Raw genomic sequence first — 21053 nt, 5'->3', positions numbered from 1 at the left:
ATACGTGATACAGAGGTTTGTGACTAATATATGATTATTTTGGATTTTACTCTTTTGAAACGTACACTGACCTTCACTATATTTTCGGTGCTTTTTATTTTGAATTGTTTTGCAGTTAGAACTGTCTTCTCTTTGACCTTTGCCTTTAAATCTTTTCCCATAATTTATTTGGTAAATTTCTCTACTCATTTTATTTTAAGCGACCCTTAAAGGCAGCTGGGGATAGTTTCTCTGTTGGTGGCTGCTTGCTATTGTGAAGCGAGCTGAATTTCGTCTTGATCCTTTGTGGCTAACCTGTTTTTTCTAACCTGGATACTCAGAAGAATTTTCCTTATCTTTGAAATTCAAAAATGTTATAAGGATTTCTGGTTCTGTCAGTGTGGTCATTAAGCTCACGTGGATTATTTTCTTGCCATAAATACAGAGATGCAGGATAAAAATATAACAAAAAAGTTAACTCTGTAGCTCAACTAGTTGTGTGCCTGCTTGCTTACAAATATATCCTTCTCTTTCCTTCTAATTCACTCTGTATAGTAAGGTCCATTCCAGGAAAGTACATTTCCAGATTCCCTGACCAGAGGCAGGTGCCAGCAGAAGGTGAGAAGGTGAAGATGGATTTGCCTTTGACAAATGTCTCCATGGTGCCTCTGTCTCTTAACGGTTCCTGTCCTTGATCTTTGCAGAGCAGAGCTTTCCCTTGCACTGTCTCAGATCTTATTGGGCATCCTCTACCAGTTCTAGTTCCTCCTAGCACCCCAACTTTGAGGTCTGGGTAATACTGCCCTTTCCGTTTGTGCCTCCAGACTAGGGGTGGGAATAACTTTCTGCTATTGCTGATCTCTGCTAACCAGGCTCTGGGGGGCTTTGCAGCCCATCTGCCCGCTTAGTAGGTAGCTCACTGTTTCAAATCCTTTTAATGAATTAGCTGACCGAGGCTCTGTTTTCCTGACTACACTCTTCCTGTTATTTTCACACTAAAATAACCTAGTGTGAAAGAAAGGAAGAGGAGACTCAGAGCCTAGAGATGAAAGTGTAGGGGTGGGTGCTGCTGCAGAGTAAAAACACCCCATAAGACCCTGGCAATTGGGAGTGTTGATGTCCATGCAGGGAGGAAAGGCGTGGGCTTAAATCCGTAGCAGGCAGGAAACAGGAACTGAGACCCTGCTTCTACTGATGGCCGCCCCTCTTGTAAGTGGGGATTAGAGTCAGTCAGCCCACCGCTCAGCAAAGTGGCCAAGAAGCTTGTCTACTAGGAACTATGGCTGCCAAAGGAAGAGGCACACACGACAAATCAGAACTCCAAACCTGTGCTTGGGGTTGGGGTGGGGGGAGTGATGTGTAGTCGACATCTAAACAGCCCATGTGATGCAGGCCTTCCAAGCTAAGGATGAATGGACAAACTGGTCCTCGACTGGTGAAGCCTGGGGGACCGGTGCCATGGGTGTGGATCGCTGCTCATGTGCAGCTCCAGAGGGAGAAAACAACACCTACTGAAGATGCTCCTGCCCACAAAGTGAAATCACACCGGGAAACTGTTCACTGCTAGTGACAGAGAAGCACCAAAAAGAAGATTAGTGCCTTAAGAAACTGAGGGAACAGAATGATATTCCAAAAGAAAATATGAAAAGGACAGAGAATAAAGATTATAATGAAAGATTTATGCTCAGTGATAAAGATGGATTTATAAAAGAAACATTACACTTCTAGAAATGGAAAACATCATAATTTACATGAAAACCGAGCAGACAGGTTAAACTGTGAGTTAAGTTACAACTGAATAAAAGCATGTGAATGTAAAAATAATTTTGAAGAAATTGCTTATAACATAGATACACAGATTTTAAAAAATGAAAATTAAAAAAAAATTTTTTTAAAGAAACTTGGAAGATGCAGTATCAGTTAAGGTTTAGTTCAAGGACCAGTATATTTCAAGGACTGGGTATTTTAAGAAGGAAGGGATTTAATACAGGGAATTTGATGCTTACAAAATTGTTGAAGGGCTCAAGGACTGGATTTTGGATGAGTCTCCAGAAAAACTCCCAGAATAATTCAGATCAATACTCTAAGGGGCTTACTGCCAGTGAGACCCCACTGGCATATGCTTCTTGTTCCTAAAACTTCCTCTCGACCCCTCAAAAGCTGGAGGATGAACTTGAAGTTCATCTGAGGATTCAGAAACCATTGCTCTTCTGCTAACCCCTTGACCACTCCTTCACAGCCAGGAAACTAGACAGTGGACAGCGGAACACTGTTGCAAGGAAGCATCATGTTTGCATGACTTTTCTTGCCTGTAGAAACAGCCAGAAATGGTCAGGAAAAAGACCTTCATCCAGTGGTGTGCTGGAGTCAGCTCATACCAACCCATGAAAGCCCCAACTGGTGGCACTGGTGCCAGGGGTGTGGATCTTGTTAAATGTTCAGGAATTTTATGAGCCAGTTATTAAACATGGCTATGCTTAAAGGCATGAGAAGAGAAATATAAACTTAAATTCTCAGATGACGTATAGACTTACAATGAAATAAAGACATGAAATGGCCAAAAACCGTATAAAAAGATGCCTGAAATAGCAGTCAAGGAAATCTAGTTAAGAAAAATGAAACCGTCTGCTTATACTCAGTGTCAGCAAGGCTCTGGGGGAAATAGACATGCTGATAGGTTAATGGTGGGTCTGTAAATTGTCACAACTATGATGATGTTTTTAAAAGATGTCTACAAATTCTCTGATACTCCATCTTCCAAAAGATAGAGCCTGATTTCCTTCCCCATTGAGTGTGGGCTTCGCTTAGCATCTTGCTTCTAATGAATAGAATGTGTTGAAAGTGACTGTGTGATTTCTGAGACCAGTTCATAAAAGCACCCTCCTCCTGTATCTTGGAACACCTGCTGGGGGAAGCCAGCTGTCCTGTCAAAAGAACACCCAAGCAGCCCTCTGGGGAGTCTCCCGAGGATGTTGTTAACAGCCACGTGAGTGCCGTCTTGGGAGTGGATCCCACAGCTCCAGGCATACCTTCTGATGGTGGTAACCCTGGTCAGTGTCTTAACTGCACCCTCATAAGACCATCTGAGCCAGAACCACCCAGAGAAGCAATTCCTGATTCCTGACCCATGGAACCTGTGAGATAATAGATATTTGCTGTTTTAAGCCACTAAGTTCAAGGGTAAGTTGTTATATAGCGATAGACAACTAAGCCGACCACTTTGGAGAGCACCTTAGAAAAATGCTGTAATATTTGATCTAGGTATGCAGACTGGAGAAAGTTCCCCAAGTATATGCAAAGAGACACATGTGAGGATGTTCACTGCAGAATGCTTTTCTTTCAGTTGGATAGTAGATAAATAAATTGCAATATGGAAAGCTATGGCATAGTTAAAAGTAAGTTAGGTATACGTATATGGATTCGACTAAGTCCCTAAGCTCTAAGATAGATTGAAATGTGCACATTGCAAGAGCATATGTATACTGTGATATTATTTATGTAAATTGAAAGATATACACAGCAATACTGTGTGTGTGTGTGTGTGTGTGTGTGTGTGTTGCTCAGTCATGTTCAACACTGTACAGCCCCATGGCCTGTAGCCTGCCCAGGCTCCTCTGTCTGTGGAATTCTCCAGGCAAGAGTACTAGAGTGGGTTGTCATTGCCTTCTCCAAAGGATCTTTCCAGGGATAGAACCTGGGTCTCCTGCATTGCAGGCAGATTCTTTACCGTCTGAGCCACTGGGAAAGCCCAGAGCAATAATATAATATATTCTATATAATTACACCCAAATGTAGGAAAATTTAAAACCATGAACCAGAAGGATACATTCTGCCTCCTGAATAGGGTTGTTGCAGCAACAATAGGAAGTGGAGAAATACAATAGGTGGGCAGGGCTTCAATATAAGATATTTCTAAAAAGAAATCTAAAGCAAATGAGGATAAATATTAGCTCATATTCAGTCTGGGTGGTGGGGCCATGGCTCATTATATTATTTGCTACATATTCTGTTTATTTGATATATTCTTTGTTGCCATTAATGTAGATTTTCTGCTACTATTTTTGGATTACTCCTTTGCTTTGCAAAGACCTGCACCTTTTCCAAATGAGCTTGCCTCTTAGCAAGCTGTCTTCTCTTTTTGACTTGATATCTCCTCACTGTACTCTGAGATTTCCTCATGAATTTGCGTTCTTATTCTTATTTCACAGGCACCCTGCTTTCTTACTTATTTTTAAGGATGTAACCAGAAACTTATTGTCTTCTTTCTTATATCATACTGTTGTTGACAATCTGCTTTTGGCTGTACATCTTCTTGAAAGTGCTTCCTCCTCTAATGATGCAGAACTTTTATTTAGCCCTTCACGTTGGTGTTTTCTGCTTACTCATTCCTATCTGATTTGAGCTCTGTCCAAACTCTCCTTGCCAATTGGCCTGCCCCTGCAGGATCTTTATAAGAGAACACAATTGTTTTGTAAGTACTTAGCCAGACTCTCTGCTGGCATCCATCTAGTGCATCTTTGCTGGAGTAAGAAGGGATCTTCTTGTCCCTGTAACTTAACTCTTGGACTCTGAGGAGGAGACATGCATTTCTAGGGTATCTGGGGTCTTCTGCAGTTCTTCCTTAATCAGAAGCAATACGGGAAAAGCCTACAGCAAATTTCACATCTTCACGTGCAGGGCCCATGCCTCAGACCCTTCTGTTCCTAGGCATTTTGCAGACTGGGAGGGATGATCCCTGCCTAGCCATAGGTCGGGGATTGTTGCTTCTCAGGGGTGCTAAGGACCGAAGGAACTGGATCCAGACTCCTTTAAAAAAGCAGGTCCAGCATGGTCAGTTTGAGAAGCACTTCTCTCTAAACTACTTTAAGTTGCACTTTGAGAAAATTTCGGAAAGAAGTTCAAGTGCATTTCTCTAGATGCACTCTAGATGTCTTTCTTCTTCTCTCTCTGTAGCCCATTACCAGTAATTGATGAAACAAAGTAGTTTAGAGAGAATTACTTCTCAAACTAAACTATTTGTGGGGAGGGACTAGTGTTTTGTCTTTTTTTTTTTTTTTCCATTTTTTGTTTAACGCCTCCATCCTTGGCAGACTGGTTTCCGTAAAATGCAGAAAACATGAATTAGTGGAAAAATAAAGTAAAAAACAGAGATATAAAAAAAATCAAGTCCACTGTTCACATGCTTAGGTATTTGGACAATGCTCCAAATTGGTATAAAAATTTCAATGCTTTCATTCAATTCTTGTCCTTATCTCATTGCAGACAAGCAGCAAATAATATTCAGTTGGCAGTGGTCCACACACTACACTTTGAGTAGTGCTGCTTCAGAGGCCCTACAGAATTATGTCCTGGAATACTCTTTATCCAGAATAATAATATCAGCCTACAGCAATGTGCCTGGGTCTTTGGTACTGCAGAGGAAAAAAAAAAAAAAGGAAGTTATATTACTCTACGTTTTTTCAGAGAAATATAACCAATAGAATATATATATGTATATGTATATATACACACACATATATATACACATAGAAAGAAGTTTATTATAAGGAATTACTCTGGTGAGCCAGAGACCCAGGAGAGCTGTTGGTGTAAGCTCCAGCCTAAGCCCAAGTCCAAAGGCAGGAGAAGACCAGTATCTTAGCTCAAACAGTTCAGGCAGAAAGAACAAGTTTTCCTTTCTGTTCTATTCAGACCTCTAACAGATTGGATCAGGCCCAACTACCTTGGGGAGGGCAGTCTTCTTTACTCAGACTGCCAATTTAAATGTTAATCTCACCCCAAAACACTCTCACAGACATACCCAGAATAATGTTTAACCAAGTACCTGGGCACGCCGTGATCCAGTCAAGGTGACAGAAAAGTAACTGTCGCTGAAGAGCATCATCTCAAGGCAAGGGGAGTGAGCCTCTTTGGTTTGTTACTTTGCCAAGAAGTATACCAGTTCCTCAATCCTGAAAACAGCAACTTCTTTTGTTTTTAGCCTCCTGACAAGTCATCTTTGATATGACCATGGAGCGTAGTGGTACCCAGGAAATAGACTCTTTTTCATTGCTGGTGCTTTTCATTCAAATAGTCCCCTCCTCCTGATACAGTCAGGCTTCCCTGGAGGCTCAGATGGTAAAAAATCTGCCTGCAATGTGGGAGACCTGGGTTCACTCTCTGGGTCAGGAAGATACTCTGGAGAAGAGAATGGCAAACCCACTCCAGTATTCTTGCCTGGGGAACCACATGGACAGAGGAGCCTGGTGGGCTGCAGTCGATGAGGACACAACTGAGCGACTAGGCAGGAGCAGAGCCTGATACAGTCAGCTGCTTGCTGAAACCGCTCAGCGCTCGGGCCCCCTGGTGCTCTGTTGTATACACACTGAATTGCTTGGCACATACATGGCTTGCAATGCCAGCCAGCTTCTCTCTGAAACTCACCCTTGGCCAGGTTCTTCCTGATCCTCCTTCAAAAGCTAGCGTGTTTTATCTTCCATCTGACATATCGTGACCTTCTTCTGCCCCACATCCCACTTCATGTAATCCTTAGCAAATAATTACTGATGATATTTATTGAGAACATTTCTGATGCTAAGTCAAGTGCTTTGTGTATCTTATCTTATTTCATGGTTTACAAAATCCTATGCAGTATGTGTCAAACCCCCACTTTTACAGAGGAGAAGGCTGAGGCTTACAGAGGTTAATTCATTTACCTACATGGCTAATCAGTGCAGGGCTAGTATTTAAATCTAACACTGCTTTTGACCAGATAGTCATGTTTCGTAGCCAGGAAACCATATGAATTCACAGAAAATACAGAAAAAAATGTTCACATGATAAACTGTCACTTAATAGTTCTCAATGATAACTATTATATATAAGGATCCATCTCAAAGATTTAGTTCAGGACCACGTCTGTCTTTGCTGATGAACTGATATGTTTCCCTTCCATACCAAACAGAGAACCTTAAAAGCCTGGATTTCCCCAGGTGGCTTGGGGTGAAATTTAGTCTTTAATTGCAGCGGCTGTTTTTAGCTTACTTGGGATAATGTTCTTCCCTTTCTTGAACATGACTTTATTTATCTCTACGGATGGCTCAATTGCACGTGTTTCCTTTCCCACTAGACTTTGAGTGTTTCGGGTGAATGAACTGAATATGGACCTAATTTTGTAGACTGCTTTTTCCAGAAGCAAATTATGCTGGTCTATCGAGTGGGACTCAGTTGCGACCAGTTTTCTCTGCAGAATACTCAGCATTTCTTCTGCAGCTGAATGTGGCTTGGACACATGTGTTTGAGTATAACCTTGTTATGGCAGCTGTAAAAATGTGTGTGGTGGGGCCAGAGCTTCGGACAACCAAGTAGAAGGTGATCATGGGAAGAGGTTTACAAAATGCTGAGCCACTGGAGTCATGAGCGGTGGCGTGGGAAGAGATGCTTTCTGTGCCTTACTGACCTCAGTGGGGCCTCCTTCCAGGTGGCAAAATTAGAGATCAGTGTGGGTGCTTTCCCATGTTTATGAAGGATTTCAATGATGGTTAAAACAACAGATTAACTGGGTCCTGGGGCCAGTGCTGAGAGGGACGCTGAAACCACACAGGAAATGTTAGCCAGTATGGATGTATCACTCCCAGGACCATGGGACTCAGTCTAGGCTGAAATGACCACAGTGGCACATGGTGCCCCAAATCAGGGCTAGCCATAGGAAAGGGAGAGTGGTCCTACCTTGTGCGTCTGATTCTCATCTTTAAACCTGTTTGGTCTGGAATGTAACTTTGAGAAAAGAGGTGTTGGTAATTGAAGTTGTCTTCCAAAGAAAGATTCTTAAAAAAAATTTTTTTTGTTATTTTAAATTTGATTTTTTTATTTGGTTGCACTGGGTCGTCATTGTGGCACGCAGGATCTTTTGTTGTGGCATGTGGGATCTAGTTCCCTGACCAGGGATGGAACCCAGATCCCCTGCATTGGGAGCTCGGTGTCTTCGCCACTGGACCACCAGGGAGGTCCCCCAAAGAAAGATTCTTGCCCGTTTATGTATAAGGATAGATTTGGCTGGGAGGGGGAAAGTCTGACTTATAATTAGCTGAAGATGTGCCCCTTATAGTTGTCGAAGGCTTGCATACTCTGTGATTCCCTCCTGTCACTTGCGATCAGCCCGTGGATGGAGGGATGTCAGCCGTGGAAAGAGTTAAGGGTGCACTGGAGGCTGGTGGCTGGCTCCAGCCTCAGCCGTGTGTCTATTTTACTTTTCAGGGCCCAGAACATTTGTGAGAATCATCCCAGTTGTTATGATGAGAGAAAAGTACCTTTGATAGAAATAGAGAAATCAGGAATTGTGGCCTATTTTTTAGGAAGGTAATTAATTCATTTTTCGACATCTTAAGTTTGAAATGAGGGTTTGACATCCGGGTGGAAATGTCTGGTGGAGAGGTGAGGTTGCTTAGTTGAAAAAGAGCACAGGAGGCTTGTGTTCTAGAATGGATTCTTCCACTCACCGGCTTCCTGCTCTTGGTCAAGCCCTGGAGCTCTTGGGAGTCTCATGGGTTGATCTCTAAGTCAGTAGCTCTCAGACCATCCAGGAGTATGCTGGAGTGGGCTCTAGTCAGGAGGGAGAGAGAGGAAGGGGCATCCTGCCGGCCTGTCACTCAGGCCTGTAGTGTCACAGGGAAAAGAAGACAGCACCCTCCCCCCACAGCATCCATCACCAGGGACAGTTGATTGTCATGAGTGTGACTTGAGGGACACAAGGTTTGGGAGCCCGGAAGCCCTGAACAGTCATCCCCAGAGACTGGCCTTCTGTCGGCTGTCTCTTTCTGTAATTTACACCTTGTTGCTCAGCAGTGCCTTAAGGGGCTGCTAGGACCACTCTGGCTTAACACACAGATGCAAATTTTAATGCCCAGAGGGACTCTACAAGGGACTCACAGGGAGAATGATTGGTGTGTGGGAGACAGCACAGGGGCCATTTCTCTCCCACAGAACCCCTGGCAAGGGAGGCCTCAACCTCTGCTTGCATGCCCCCAGTGGTGGGGAGATCACCCCTTCCTGTGCCCCTGTTCACCTTCCTGGAGCTCTGTTAAAAGGGTGTCCTCTACCTGCACCCTAGAATTGACTCCTGCTCCCTCCTGCCTGTTCCCCAGTTCTACCCAGAGGCTTCGCTATCCTCTTAGCCCCCTTTGCAGACGGGGAAGCAGAACCAGATATGCCCCACGACTCACTCACTATAACAGAATTTGCTCTTTCCGCTATGGGGAAACCCAACTTTCTCTCTCTCTCTTTTTTTCATATTCTTATCCATTATGGTTTATTACAGGATATTGAACATAATTCCCTGTGTTACACAGTAGGACTTTTTATGTATTCTAAATGTAATAGCTTGCATCTACCACCCCAAACTCCCAGGAAAACTCTTCCCTGCTTCCCCTACCTCTTGGCAACCACAAGTCTGTTCTTGTGTTTGTGAGTCTGTTTTGTAAAGTTTATTTGTGTCGTATTTTAGATCCACATATGTGATATCGTTTGATGTTTGTCTTTCTCTGTCTTCACTTACTTTGATAATCACTACGTCCATCCATGTTGTTGCAAATGGCATTATTCCATTCTTTTTAATGGCTGAGTAGTACTCCATTGTGTGTGTGTGTGTGTGTGTGTGTGTATCTCTCACATCTTTACCCGTTCATCTGTTGATGGCTGTTTAGGTTGTCTCCATGTCTCAGCTGTTGTGAATAGTGCCACTGTAAACATAGGGGTGCGTGGATCTTCTTGAATTAGAGTTTTGTTTGCATATATGCCCAGGAGCAGGATTGCTGGATCATTTGGCAACTCTGTTTTTAGTTGTTTGAGGAACCTCCATGCTATGAGAGACCCAACTTTCTAATTGTATCTCTCGTCCCTCCCTTTCACCTTAGTCTCTGGCCCCCTGGCACTGGTGGGAACTTCACACCCTCGGGGGTAGCGCTCTGGGCCGAGGATCCTGGAGGGTTTGTTAGTCTGGTCTAAGCGGATGCTTTCATTTCCTGTGGGAGTCCTGGAAGCTGCTTCATTCTGAGACACCTTGGGATGCTCCCCACCTTTCCAGCAGGTCAGGTGTGACTGGCATCTCAGAGGGCTATGCTCATGAGCCACTAGTGCTAATAGGCGCAGGGCCGCTTCTCAGGGGTGCAGGCTGTTGTCTGTGTTCTCTCAGAGCCTGGCATGTCCGACCTGCTTTGAGTGCAGTATAAGTGCAATACCTGCTTTACTTGGGGAAAATGAAACACTTGGATTTCTATACAGTCACAGCTAAGACATCTGGTCCCTGGATACACTCACATTTCTAGGGTGTTCAATCCTTTCTTATGAGGACAGAGAAAGGAGCGGTGCATCCTTGTTTGCATGGAGAGCTGGTTGATGCCAGGGTATCCCACAGTCTGCCAGAACCCCATGGCTTAAGTTCATTATTAAATGGGGAAAATGAAGTAAGATGTACAGTGAAGGAAAAGATAGAATTTGGGGGCATTTGGGGATCTTTCTGGGGGGGACCCTGGTACTCTCTGACTTTCCCTCTACCAATGTTACTGTTATTTAAAAAAATACCCCTGGCCATCCGAACACCGGGATGGTCCTTCAGGAAGGAAAAGAGGAATGGATGATGATGTCTTTCTCTCCCCCTCTACCTCCCGTCTGTCGTGAGCAGGGAGAAGATGCCTTTTCACCATGTGACCGCTGGCCTGTTGTACAAGGGGAATTACCTCAACCGATCTCTCTCTGCTGGCAGTGACAGCGAGCAGCTGGCTAACATCTCTGTGGAGGAGTTGGACGGTAAGGAGCCCGCCCAGCCTGGGAGGTTAGCCACCCAAGGGAGCCATCTGGGGCTGTCGTGCATCTAAGACCCTGGCCATCAGTTGTGGCCAGGTCTAACCATGATGCGGCAGGAAAGAGTTCAGAGATCACTTTTGCCCAGACGACCCCTTTGTGTGAGATGGACCTGGTGGCCTGAAAAATCTATGGTGAATGTTTTGGTTCCTTTGGATACCAACTGGGGAGATAGCCTTCAGCTCTGCACATGTTATATTCCAGTTGATGGAATCTTGATCACCAATAGTGTGGTCCTGTTTCCCTCTTGTCCACGATGGGGCCCAGCTGTGGGGGAGATTGTAGCTCTGTTAATGGCCGTCTCTTGACTTGAGGCCTTTGAATGGTGCTTTGAATCCTGTCCAGATCAGAATCATTTGAAATCTGTGTCCAGGTGGAAATAGCCAGCAATTATTTTGATTGCCTCTGTAACAGTATAACCCTGCCTTAGGGTTGGGAACGAACCAGAGAACATGGTGACTGAATTCATCCTGGGACAGTGCCCCCTCTGTAGCCTGGGGGAATCAACTCCTTAGTTAAAAAATTAAAATGAGGAAGAAAGAATTCTTTTTTTTTAGGATAGAGAATTAGATTAATTCAGCCAGATGTTTGCCTAGGTACTACATCTGCTGAAGCCAAGCCAGATCGGTTTCCCGTCTTGTTTTGGAAGGCTGTGTTCCTGGTAGCACACTGTTTTAAAACAAGAAGTTGAAATTTACTTTCTAAAATAGGGAAGTTAAAATTACCTCAGATGGCCCGTATCTTTGCTTTTAAGTGTAATAGTCTGAACCAGTGTGCTTTCTCTTAGCACGTTTCTTCCAAGGGAAAGGTGGGGAGTTTCAGTTCTGGGCCAGGGAAGCCGAACTTGCTTCACAATTGATCAGCAGGAGATGCAACAAGTAAAGACAGGGACATCGGATAGCTTTCTTGCTCTCGCTCATGTTGTTTGCTTACTTCTTGACAGTCATACCACATTTTATTACACTTTGCCTTATTGCACTTCTCAGATACTGCAGTGTTTTTGTGTTTTTTTAAACAAATCTAAGGTTTGTGGCAACCCTACATTGTCAGATGCTGGTTAACTTTTTTTATTGCTAAAATGTTTTTTTATTAAGGTACGTACACTGGACATAATGCTATTGCACACTTAATAGACTACACATTGTAGTGTAAACACAACTTTTTAAAAAAGGATATTTTATTTTATTTATTTGGCCGCTCCATGTAGCCTGTGAGATCTGAGTTCCCCAGCCAGAGATTGACCCCATGCCTCCTGCAGTGGGAGCGTGGAGTCTTAACCACTGGACCGCCAGAGAAGTCCATAAACATCACTTTTACATGCACAGGGAAACTTAAGTGATTCACTGATTCCCTTCATCGTGATATTAATATAAGCTTTATTGCAATGGCCTGGAACTGAACTCGTGGTATCTCCCAGGCCTCCCTATAGAGGCTTGCTTATTTCCATGAGGAAGCAGTGAAGCTCAGGGCCCAGTGGGCTGGGTTTGGGGGAGAGGCCGGAGGGGGTCAGAGGAAGGGGAGTGATGTGGCCAGAGCCAGGCTCCTCAGGCCCAGCAGCTGCTCACCGTGGTCCAGAAAGACTGAGGGCCAGAGAGGAAAGCTGTGCCTGCATATCTCCTGGCCTTTAGTTGGCTAGAGGATATTCAGACAAGGGCTTGGAAGCAAAAAACAGCCCTGACTGCCTCCAAAATGAGCCCATCCTGATGGCCACAGAGAAGACTGAGGCTGAGCTGCGGGTGTTTGGCGGGTGAGTGAGGCCCAGTCTTCCTTGTGTCCTGAGCAGGGGTCTGCTCCAGTGGTGAGCTGGGCAGTGGTGCATTGATTCGGGGGCCGGGGTGCTGGTGTTTGTTTGAGCAGGTTCCCCCAGTTTCAGTCACCATTTTGCGGGAGGGACCAAGAGCCTCCTGTGTATTTAGCCCCATGGAGCTGAAGCCATGAGACCTGGGCCAAAAGTCTATGTGTTTCAAGCAACTCTCTCTCTCTCTCTTTTTAAAGTATAGTTGATTTACAATGTTGTGTTAGTTTCAGGTATACAGTAAAGTGATTCAGTTATACATACATATGTATCTCTTTTTAAATATTCTTTTCCTTATAAGTTCTTATGAAATATCAACTATAGTTCCCTGTGCTATAGAGTAGGTCCTTGTTGTCTGTCTGTTTTATATATTGTTGTTTAGTCTCTCAAGTCGTGTCTGACTTTTGTGACCCCCATGGACTGCAGCCCACCAGCTCCTCTGTCTGTGGGATTTCCCAGGCGAGCATACTGGAGTGGGTTGCCATTTGTAGTGTGTATGTGTGTTAATCTCAAACTCTTAATTTACCCCTCCCCTACCTTTCCCTTTTGGTAACCATAGTTTGTTTTCTATGTCTGTGGTCTGTCTCTGTTTTATATATAAGTTCATTTGTATCATGGTTTTATTTCACATGTAGGTGATATCATATGATACTTGTCTTTGGCTTACTCCGCTTAGCATCCATGTTGCTTCAAGTGGCCTTACTCCTTCTTTTTTATGGCTAACATACTCCATTGTATACGAACCACATCTTCTTTATCCATTCATCTGCTGGTGTTCATTAGCTGATTTCCATGTCTTGGCTATTGTAAATAATGCTGCAGTGAACACTGGAGTGCCACGTATCTTTTTGAATTACAGTTTTCTCTGGATATATGTCAAGGGGCTGGGGGTCAGGGGTCCCTAGTTGAGTAAAGCTGGACTTTATGGTGTGATGTCAGCTGGGGAAAACACTGTATTTGTCCTTTAGGAGGGTAAGCCTGGAGAAAGGCCATTTATTTTCTGATGGAAGATTCCTTCTACTTATTTATTTATTTTTGCCAAGGTGAACCCTGAGTTATGACTGCTCACGCTTTGTTACAAGCATCTTGGGGCTGTGGCAGGGCTGTGAAGATGTGTTCTGCGTGTAGAGCAGGTGCTCTACGTTGGCTTGCATCAGTTCAGAGGACTGCAGGTTGGTTTTTAGGGAAACTGCCGTTTCTGAGATGGTGTCTGTTTGCTGTTCTCTTGGGACTGCCTTGTGTCAGCCGAGCCCTAACATCCTACTGTTTGGGAGTCATTCGTTTATCCCTACAGGACACAGGGCATTGCACAGGGGTTGATGTGTTGGCCACTGAGGGCTACTGAAGCATCCTCTGTGGTCCAGCCACGTTGGGCACAGATGCTAGTTGGGTACCATCCCCACCCCGCCATAGCTACAGCCTCGGGCTTATGGATCACCAAGGGCAGGTTCCCTCACCTGGTCAGTGACTATCACTGGGGATGGAGTGTCCCTCTCCTTCAGTGTAAGGAGCAAAGGCACCCAGTCCATGAGAGGTTACCCTTTCAGAACAGGGCCATTTGCCATGCAGGCTACCTCCCTCTGCCATTCACTCTGAGAAGTTTCTATTTCTTCTCAATAAACAAAGTTCAGGATGGAATAATGCAAAGCTGCATCAAGTTGGTCAGACTGGAGTTGGAAATCACCCAACAAACCCAGCAGTGATGATCTGGTTGAGATCTTAACGTTCATTTATTCATTCATTTGTGTTCACTCATCTATTCATTCCTAGTCACTCATTCATTACAGGAATGTTTACCCAGATGTTTTCTAGGTGGAGGAATATACAAAGAAGTATAATATTTGTTGCCTGGTCCAAGGAGTTTACAGTCTACCCAGAGAGTTTATGTACATACAGAATTTATTAGTAGTGTCTTGTGTTTTTAGAGTGTCATGTGGAATTTTATTAGACACATGAATTATAATATTTTAAAAGCAGTTTTCTCAGTGCTATTTATTGAATAATCTTGTGAGGCTGTCTTAAACTAAACTTGCTTCTTTCTGAACTTTACTCATTTTCATGACAGTATGGTGTTCCATTGTATATAAATATATCTCAGTTTCTGTATCTGTTCCATTCAGGATGTATTTTGGGGTTGTTTTCAGTTTGGGGTTGTTAGGATGTAGTTGAGCCTCCCCTTCTGTTGCAGCTGTGATGTTGGAAATGCTCTCCTCATGGTTCCCCGTGACCATTGTGAAATGTCCGAGTGTGGGTGTTTCACGTTATTCTTGCCAGTAACAGTGTCAGCTTCTTGGATTAATGCTAGGGCCTTCCTCCTTGCCTAGGTTAGTTTGCTCTCACATCTTGAATGGTTGTTATTTCTGTTTCTTTTTTTTTTTTTTACCTATTCTTCAGGAGTGCCTCCCATTCGAACGCTAGATCTTCATTTGACATTTTGCACAAAATGGGTCTCTTCACATCATTTTTCTCTTTTTTTTTTGCACTTCTCTGTTCATTCTTGAGTCTGTCTACCACTTCATGGATTTAGTTGTTTGCAGTCATTTAAAACAATTTTTACTATTGCCTTTAGAACTTATTTTCATTATGGTTGAAAGTTTCAGTTTCACTGTAGCTTAATTTTATTTCAGTAGCTATCCTTTAACATTTTGGTCAAAGTATGATACAGAAAAGTTTGAGAGTACAGTTCAATTATTATCAAATATGAACACTCATGCAACAACCCCCAGGTTAAGGAATAAGGTGTTACCAGCACCCTGAAGTACCTTTGAAGTTTTTCCTATTATCTCTTCCTCAGTCACCTATCACTGTGTTCGTGTTTTACCTTCATCTCGAGGGGGCCACATTATATTTATGGTTTTCTGTCCAGCCTCTTTTCTTCACCATTATACTTGTGAGACCCAACCATGTTTTTGAGAGTAGATGAAGTTCATTCATTTTCATCGATATATGGTGTTTCTCGATAGGTAAATACCTCAGTTTGTTTATCTACCTTGTGCTGTTTTTTTGTCCATTCTATCTTGGCAGGTATTCAGTTTGTTTCCAGTGTGTGCTCTTAGGCTGTAGTTGCTGATGTTGCTGCTGTCGTCCTAGGCTGTGCTCTTCTCACGGTGACTTCTTCGTCTTTTACTGGAGTCATATTGTTTTATTTTCTCCCAACTCTTTGTCTTATTGGTTAAACTTGTACACAGTTTATCCAACACTCTTCTGTTTCTTGTCATAAATTATATAGAGAGATCTTCTTATAATAAAAATCTGTTTTTCTCCAAGTCCCCCAGCTGATGCTACCTTTGTTTTCCATTCGAAGATGGTTTTGTATGATCCCTTTTGCTTTTTCTGTTCAGTTTTGTGACTCAGCAATGGCAGTTTTTGGAAGACCCAGGATCTGTCAGCAAACAAGGTTTATAAAGAGCCTTTAGCCTTCTTCATTCTATCTTCACTTTATTCCAGACCTGGGGTAACATCCCCCTTTTCAGCCCCAACTGGAGAGTCCAGTTTCTAGAAGACATTCCTCTAGTCCATGGCTGCTGAGCGGAAGTGGGTTCTTGATGGCCCCTCCTATTAAGCTGGCTCTCTTATGCCACAGAATTCTATCAGTTCCTTTATTCTTCCCTGCTTTTGGTCTCTTTCCTGTTCCCAAGCTGGTATTCAACATTCTGGTACATCTGGGTTCTCATCACTCCTCCACAAATAATGGGGGATGAGACACACTCACCCATGGCTCCTGTTACCCTTAGAGAGTGTGTTTCCCAAAGGAGCTTAGAAAAGAGGTGCTGCTACACAGATAACCAACAAGGACCTACTGCATAGCATGGGGAGCTCTTCAGTACCCTACAATAACCCAAATGGGAGCAGAATTTGAAAAGGAATAGATACAAGTGTATGCATCATGGAATCACTTTGCTGTCCACCTGAAATTAACACAGCATTGTTAGTCAACTGTGCTACAATATAAAATAAAAATTAAAAAAAGAAAGAGGTTGCTGAGGTGGGTTTGGGTTGAGGAGTAGATCACTGTGGAGAACACATGCTGTGAAATAGAAATCGATTGCTTGATTTGCTGGTCCGTGTAGCCTCTGGGTCCCTAGCAGGGCAGAGAATGGTGATGAGCCAGTGCCTTCTGTACGTGCCTCTGTGGTGGGTGGAAATTATGTTACACTAGTTTAGTTAGTGTGGCAACGAGTGAAAATGTCTCCTCAGCCTCTAACATGTGTGTACATCTCACAATAAATGTTTCTGGGGATGTGCATACATTATCCTACCTTTTTGGAGAGTATTTTAATTTGAATTTTAGAGTGGATGTATCAATCCAACTTTGTAACATGAAGTACCACTTTAGTAGTTGGCTACCTCCATTTGGACTCTTCTAGACCCGCTGCATCAGCCCAGCCCAGTTTCCTCAATGGCCTCCTGTTTGCCTAATGCAGTGGACACTCAGTGTTTATCCCGGACTCTCTGCGGCATCTGGCAACACTGCTCACACCCTGGGTTTTGGTTTGTTACTGCCTTGCATCCTTGCCGCCAGCTGGCTCTCCTCCTCCCTCTCTTCTACTTCTTTGTCGTTTCCCTCATCTTCTGCCCACCCCTGATGCACTGCTGTCTCCTGGGATTGGTTTTTGTCATCATCCCTAGGAGCAGCTGTGTACCAGTCACCTCAAGATGGATATATTCGATCCATGCCTCCCTCCTGAGTTTTAGACCTGCTACTTACAGCCCTATATGCAGTTCCTTTAATTCCAATGTCCAAAGATGAACAGATTTTCTTTTTTTTCTCTTACATTGCCCCTCCTCTGGATTTTTTCCCAGAAAATTATATCCTACTATACCCAGTAAGCCATGATGATAATTTGGGGATCATCCTGGACCCCCACCTTCCCTTTTGTCTTACTCTACACATAGCATTGGCAAAGCCTTGCAGATCGACTTTCTTCTTCTCCAGCCATATTGCTGTTTTCTTGGGTCAGGTCCCCCACCTCCTAGACAATTGCAGTTACCAAGAGGTAATCTTGTGCCTAATCCAGGATACCAGCCCTATATTAGTTCAGTTCCATTTCACTGGAAGAGAGCATCTCAAATACATACTTGATTATGTTATCACATTTCCCTTCTTGTCCCACAAAAACACACACAAAGAGATATACATAAAACAACGTCTTTAATATTTCTTTAATCATTTCTAACAATTTTTTAATCTATAGAGATTCTGGAAAGTACAGTGAATAGCTGTGTAGCCTTTGTCAATTGCTAACATTGCAGCATTTGCTTTCTTTCCATTTCTCTCAACACACACACACACACACACACACACACACACACACACAGTTTTTTTCAGCTCTAGAATTTTAATTTGATTCTTTTGTATAGTTTCCATTTCTTTGCTGAGATACTCTGTTTACTCATTTGAACAATATTTTCTTTAATTCTTTGGACATATTTTCTTAAATTTATAATAGCTCTTAAAAGTCTTTAGTGCTAAATGTATCATCTAGGCTCTAGGCCACGTGAGGGTTGATTTCTGTTGTCACTTTTAGATTATGATCAAGCTTTCTTGTTTCTTTGTGTGCCTGTTAATATTTGACTATATGCTAAACTTTGTAAGTGCTATGTTATAACAACTGTGTTCTGTTAGCTTTCTTTGAAGAGGGCTGATTTTTTGGTTCTAATAGGTAGCTCAATTACTAACCAACCTCTTTACATTTCTGTTGGTTTGATTTTTTTGTTTTTATGTTAGGGTAGATCTCTGGAAATCCCAAGGTGGCTGGCTCCCTTGACAGGGGCTCAGCTTCCAAACTCTTGTCTTCCTTGTGGATCTCGTCAGGGCTTGGTTTCAGGTTTAGGTGGATCTTATGGAGACCTTCAGAATGTTTTACCCTTAAGTTGTGGTCTTTCTAGTGTCTGGATGCCTGGGGTATTAATGAGATTTTTCAGACATCCCCTACAGATGCTTAAATTTTCATATCTGTCTTCCATTTTCAATCTCATAGTGGCTGCTTCCTGGTAAGTCTGGTTTAATCTCAGCTTGCACTGGGCTGCCCAGCCTTTAGGCAGTCACTCGTAGGGAACCCACACACAAGCTTCGGAGGCCCCCTCTCTGACGAGTTTTCTTCTCTCTGTGGCCTGACCCTACAAATTCTAGCCCCTTCTGCTACCCCAACATAAGAACTATGGTTGGGAAGCTGTCCCCGGGCAGTGAGCCGGGGAGGACGTGGGGCTCCCCGTATGAATTTCCTCTCACCCTGCAGTTGCAGTCTTGTGCTGCTTGTTGTTTATGACCTGAAAACAGTGGCTTTATCTATCGTGTTCAGGTTTATGCTTGTACACCAGTGGGAGGGTTAGTCTCATACTGGTTACTTTGTCACAGTAGAAGCTTATTATCAGTATTTTTTTCAACCTGAACCCGTTAAAAGTAATTTTCAACCATTCTAGCATTTTACCCTTTAATGTTTCACTTCTGCTGATAATTCTGAAATGGCTCTCTGCAGCCTACAGCTGTGTTAGCTATAGCGCATCACTGTGACAAAGTGTATGAAGCCCTATGTGGCCTGGACCCTTCCTTTTTGTCGCTTCACTCCCACCTTGCCTTCCAGATGGCTTCCTGCTGCCTCACAATCTCTCTCGCTTCTCTGCCTTTATTTTAGTTGCTCCTTTCAAGAATGTTCTATGCACCTGGGAAATACCTAATCGTCTTGTAACTTTCAACATTGTCCATTGTTATCCTCATCCTATCATTACAACTGGAGTTTACTGAGTGCTTACTATGTGCCAGGAACTGTTCAACATGCAGGAGATGATTTAATCCATTTAACTCTCAGTAATTCTGTGATACAGGTGCTATTATGAACCTCATTCTTGCAGAGGTAGAAAAGGGATATGTTCAATAATAACCTTCTCCAAGGTCGCATAACTTGCACGTGTTGAAACTGGGATGCAGACTGCCACCTGGCTTCAGAGCTCATGCTTTTCAAGTTCTATGCTCTGAATCCTCCTGCCTGCTAAGTAAGACCCTTTGTGCCTTCCCTGCACCCTCATGTCACTATCATATATATCACTGCCACCGCTGTGACACCTGGGTGAGAACTTGGCTGATTAATCAGACTTTCAGTGGGTGGAGAGATATTTTTAAAGCTCTGTGTGAGCCCAGTGTATTTCTCATGAAGAGCAGAGGTGCACTGCAGTCCAGGAAAAGGCTGGTGGTGGGCTTGAGTTCACGTTGGAAGGGGTCTACCTTCTGTGCTGTGAGCTCTGAAGAGCCCCTTTCCACCCTCGTTTGTCTGGTCCATCATATATTTTCTTGTAAAGAAGACTCCTCCCACCCCCCTTTTTTTCCTCCTCTACTTTTGATGGTTGATTTAGAAATCCCAGAGGCACTCCCTACTTGCCTTTTTTGAGATCCTTCCCTCTCCAGGCTTTTCAAGTGGGGTTTTAAGAAGGCAGAAACATTACTGTCATAAGAAGAGAAGCTCTCAACTCTTATCTGAGAAGGCTGATGGCTCAAAGTTCTCCCCTCCAAAGGAGGCGATAAAACCTACACAATGAGCCACATCATCCAACTGGAGTGGGAGTGCCAGATAGACAGCTGTGCTTTTGAGCTGGGAATTAGCCTTACAACCTGGGCCTTTTATCTACCTGGCTACTTTCTCCTGGAGGCTTGACTTGCCTTGGAGCCTTGAGAGGGTAAAGTCTTTTGTGGAGAGTTGTGGAGCTTTGTTAGCAGTGCCAAGGAGGGATTTCTCTGATGCTAGCTGCTTCTGAGGGCCCACTCCTTAAAGGGACATTTGCCTAAGTCTTCTTGGAGTTCTTTGGACCTGGTTCTGAAAGTGCTTTTTGATAGCTGTGGCCAAGAAAAAAACCTGAGTACTATCCCTGCCGCTTTCATTTTCTTCATTAGTAATTTATATGCTGCATGCCTCCCAAATGATAGAGACATCATATGATAAAATAAAAAACATGAACTGCAAAGGCTGTCAGAAGAGAAATAGGAAATAAAAATTCACATACCAAGCGGAAGAAAAAAACATGACAGCCCCTAACACTAATACATTTACTGTGAGCATTAAGTTTAGCTGCCAACTTCCAATTGATTGGGGCAAAAAGCTAACATACCTTATTCCAATAACAGCCTTCAAGGATCCTATTGGAAGAATCATCTTCTCATCTATATTTTAAATAAGAGCTCCTTGAAAGTGAAAGTGATAGCCACTCAGTTGTGTCTGACTCTTTGCAACCCCATGGACTGTATAGTCCATGGAATTCTCCAGGCCAGAATACTGGAGTGGGTAGCCTTTCCCTTCTCCAGGGGATCTTCCCAACCCAGGGATCAAACCCAGATCTCCCACATTGCAGGCAGATTCTTTACCACCTGAGCCACCAGGGAAGTCCATAATAAAAACACCCAACGTACAAGCACTTTGTATTGTTATGTCAAAGGTGTTGGTAGGTTTCAACT

At 43.5% G+C, this 21053-nt stretch overlaps 1 protein-coding gene across 1 annotated transcript in view; it reads left to right on the top strand.

Moving 5' to 3' along the window:
- CALN1 (calneuron 1) overlaps positions 1 to 21053 on the top strand; it is a 455582-nt gene that overhangs the window by 82498 nt on the left and 352031 nt on the right. The window contains exon 2 of the mRNA XM_052636215.1: positions 10641 to 10761. Coding sequence (XP_052492175.1) covers positions 10641 to 10761 — 121 coding nt within the window. The remainder of the gene's footprint in view (positions 1 to 10640; positions 10762 to 21053) is intronic.

This window comes from Budorcas taxicolor, chromosome 2, assembly GCF_023091745.1.
Source record: "Budorcas taxicolor isolate Tak-1 chromosome 2, Takin1.1, whole genome shotgun sequence".
Taxonomy (NCBI): domain Eukaryota; kingdom Metazoa; phylum Chordata; class Mammalia; order Artiodactyla; family Bovidae; genus Budorcas; species Budorcas taxicolor.
This window is presented reverse-complemented; position numbering and strand designations above follow the sequence as displayed.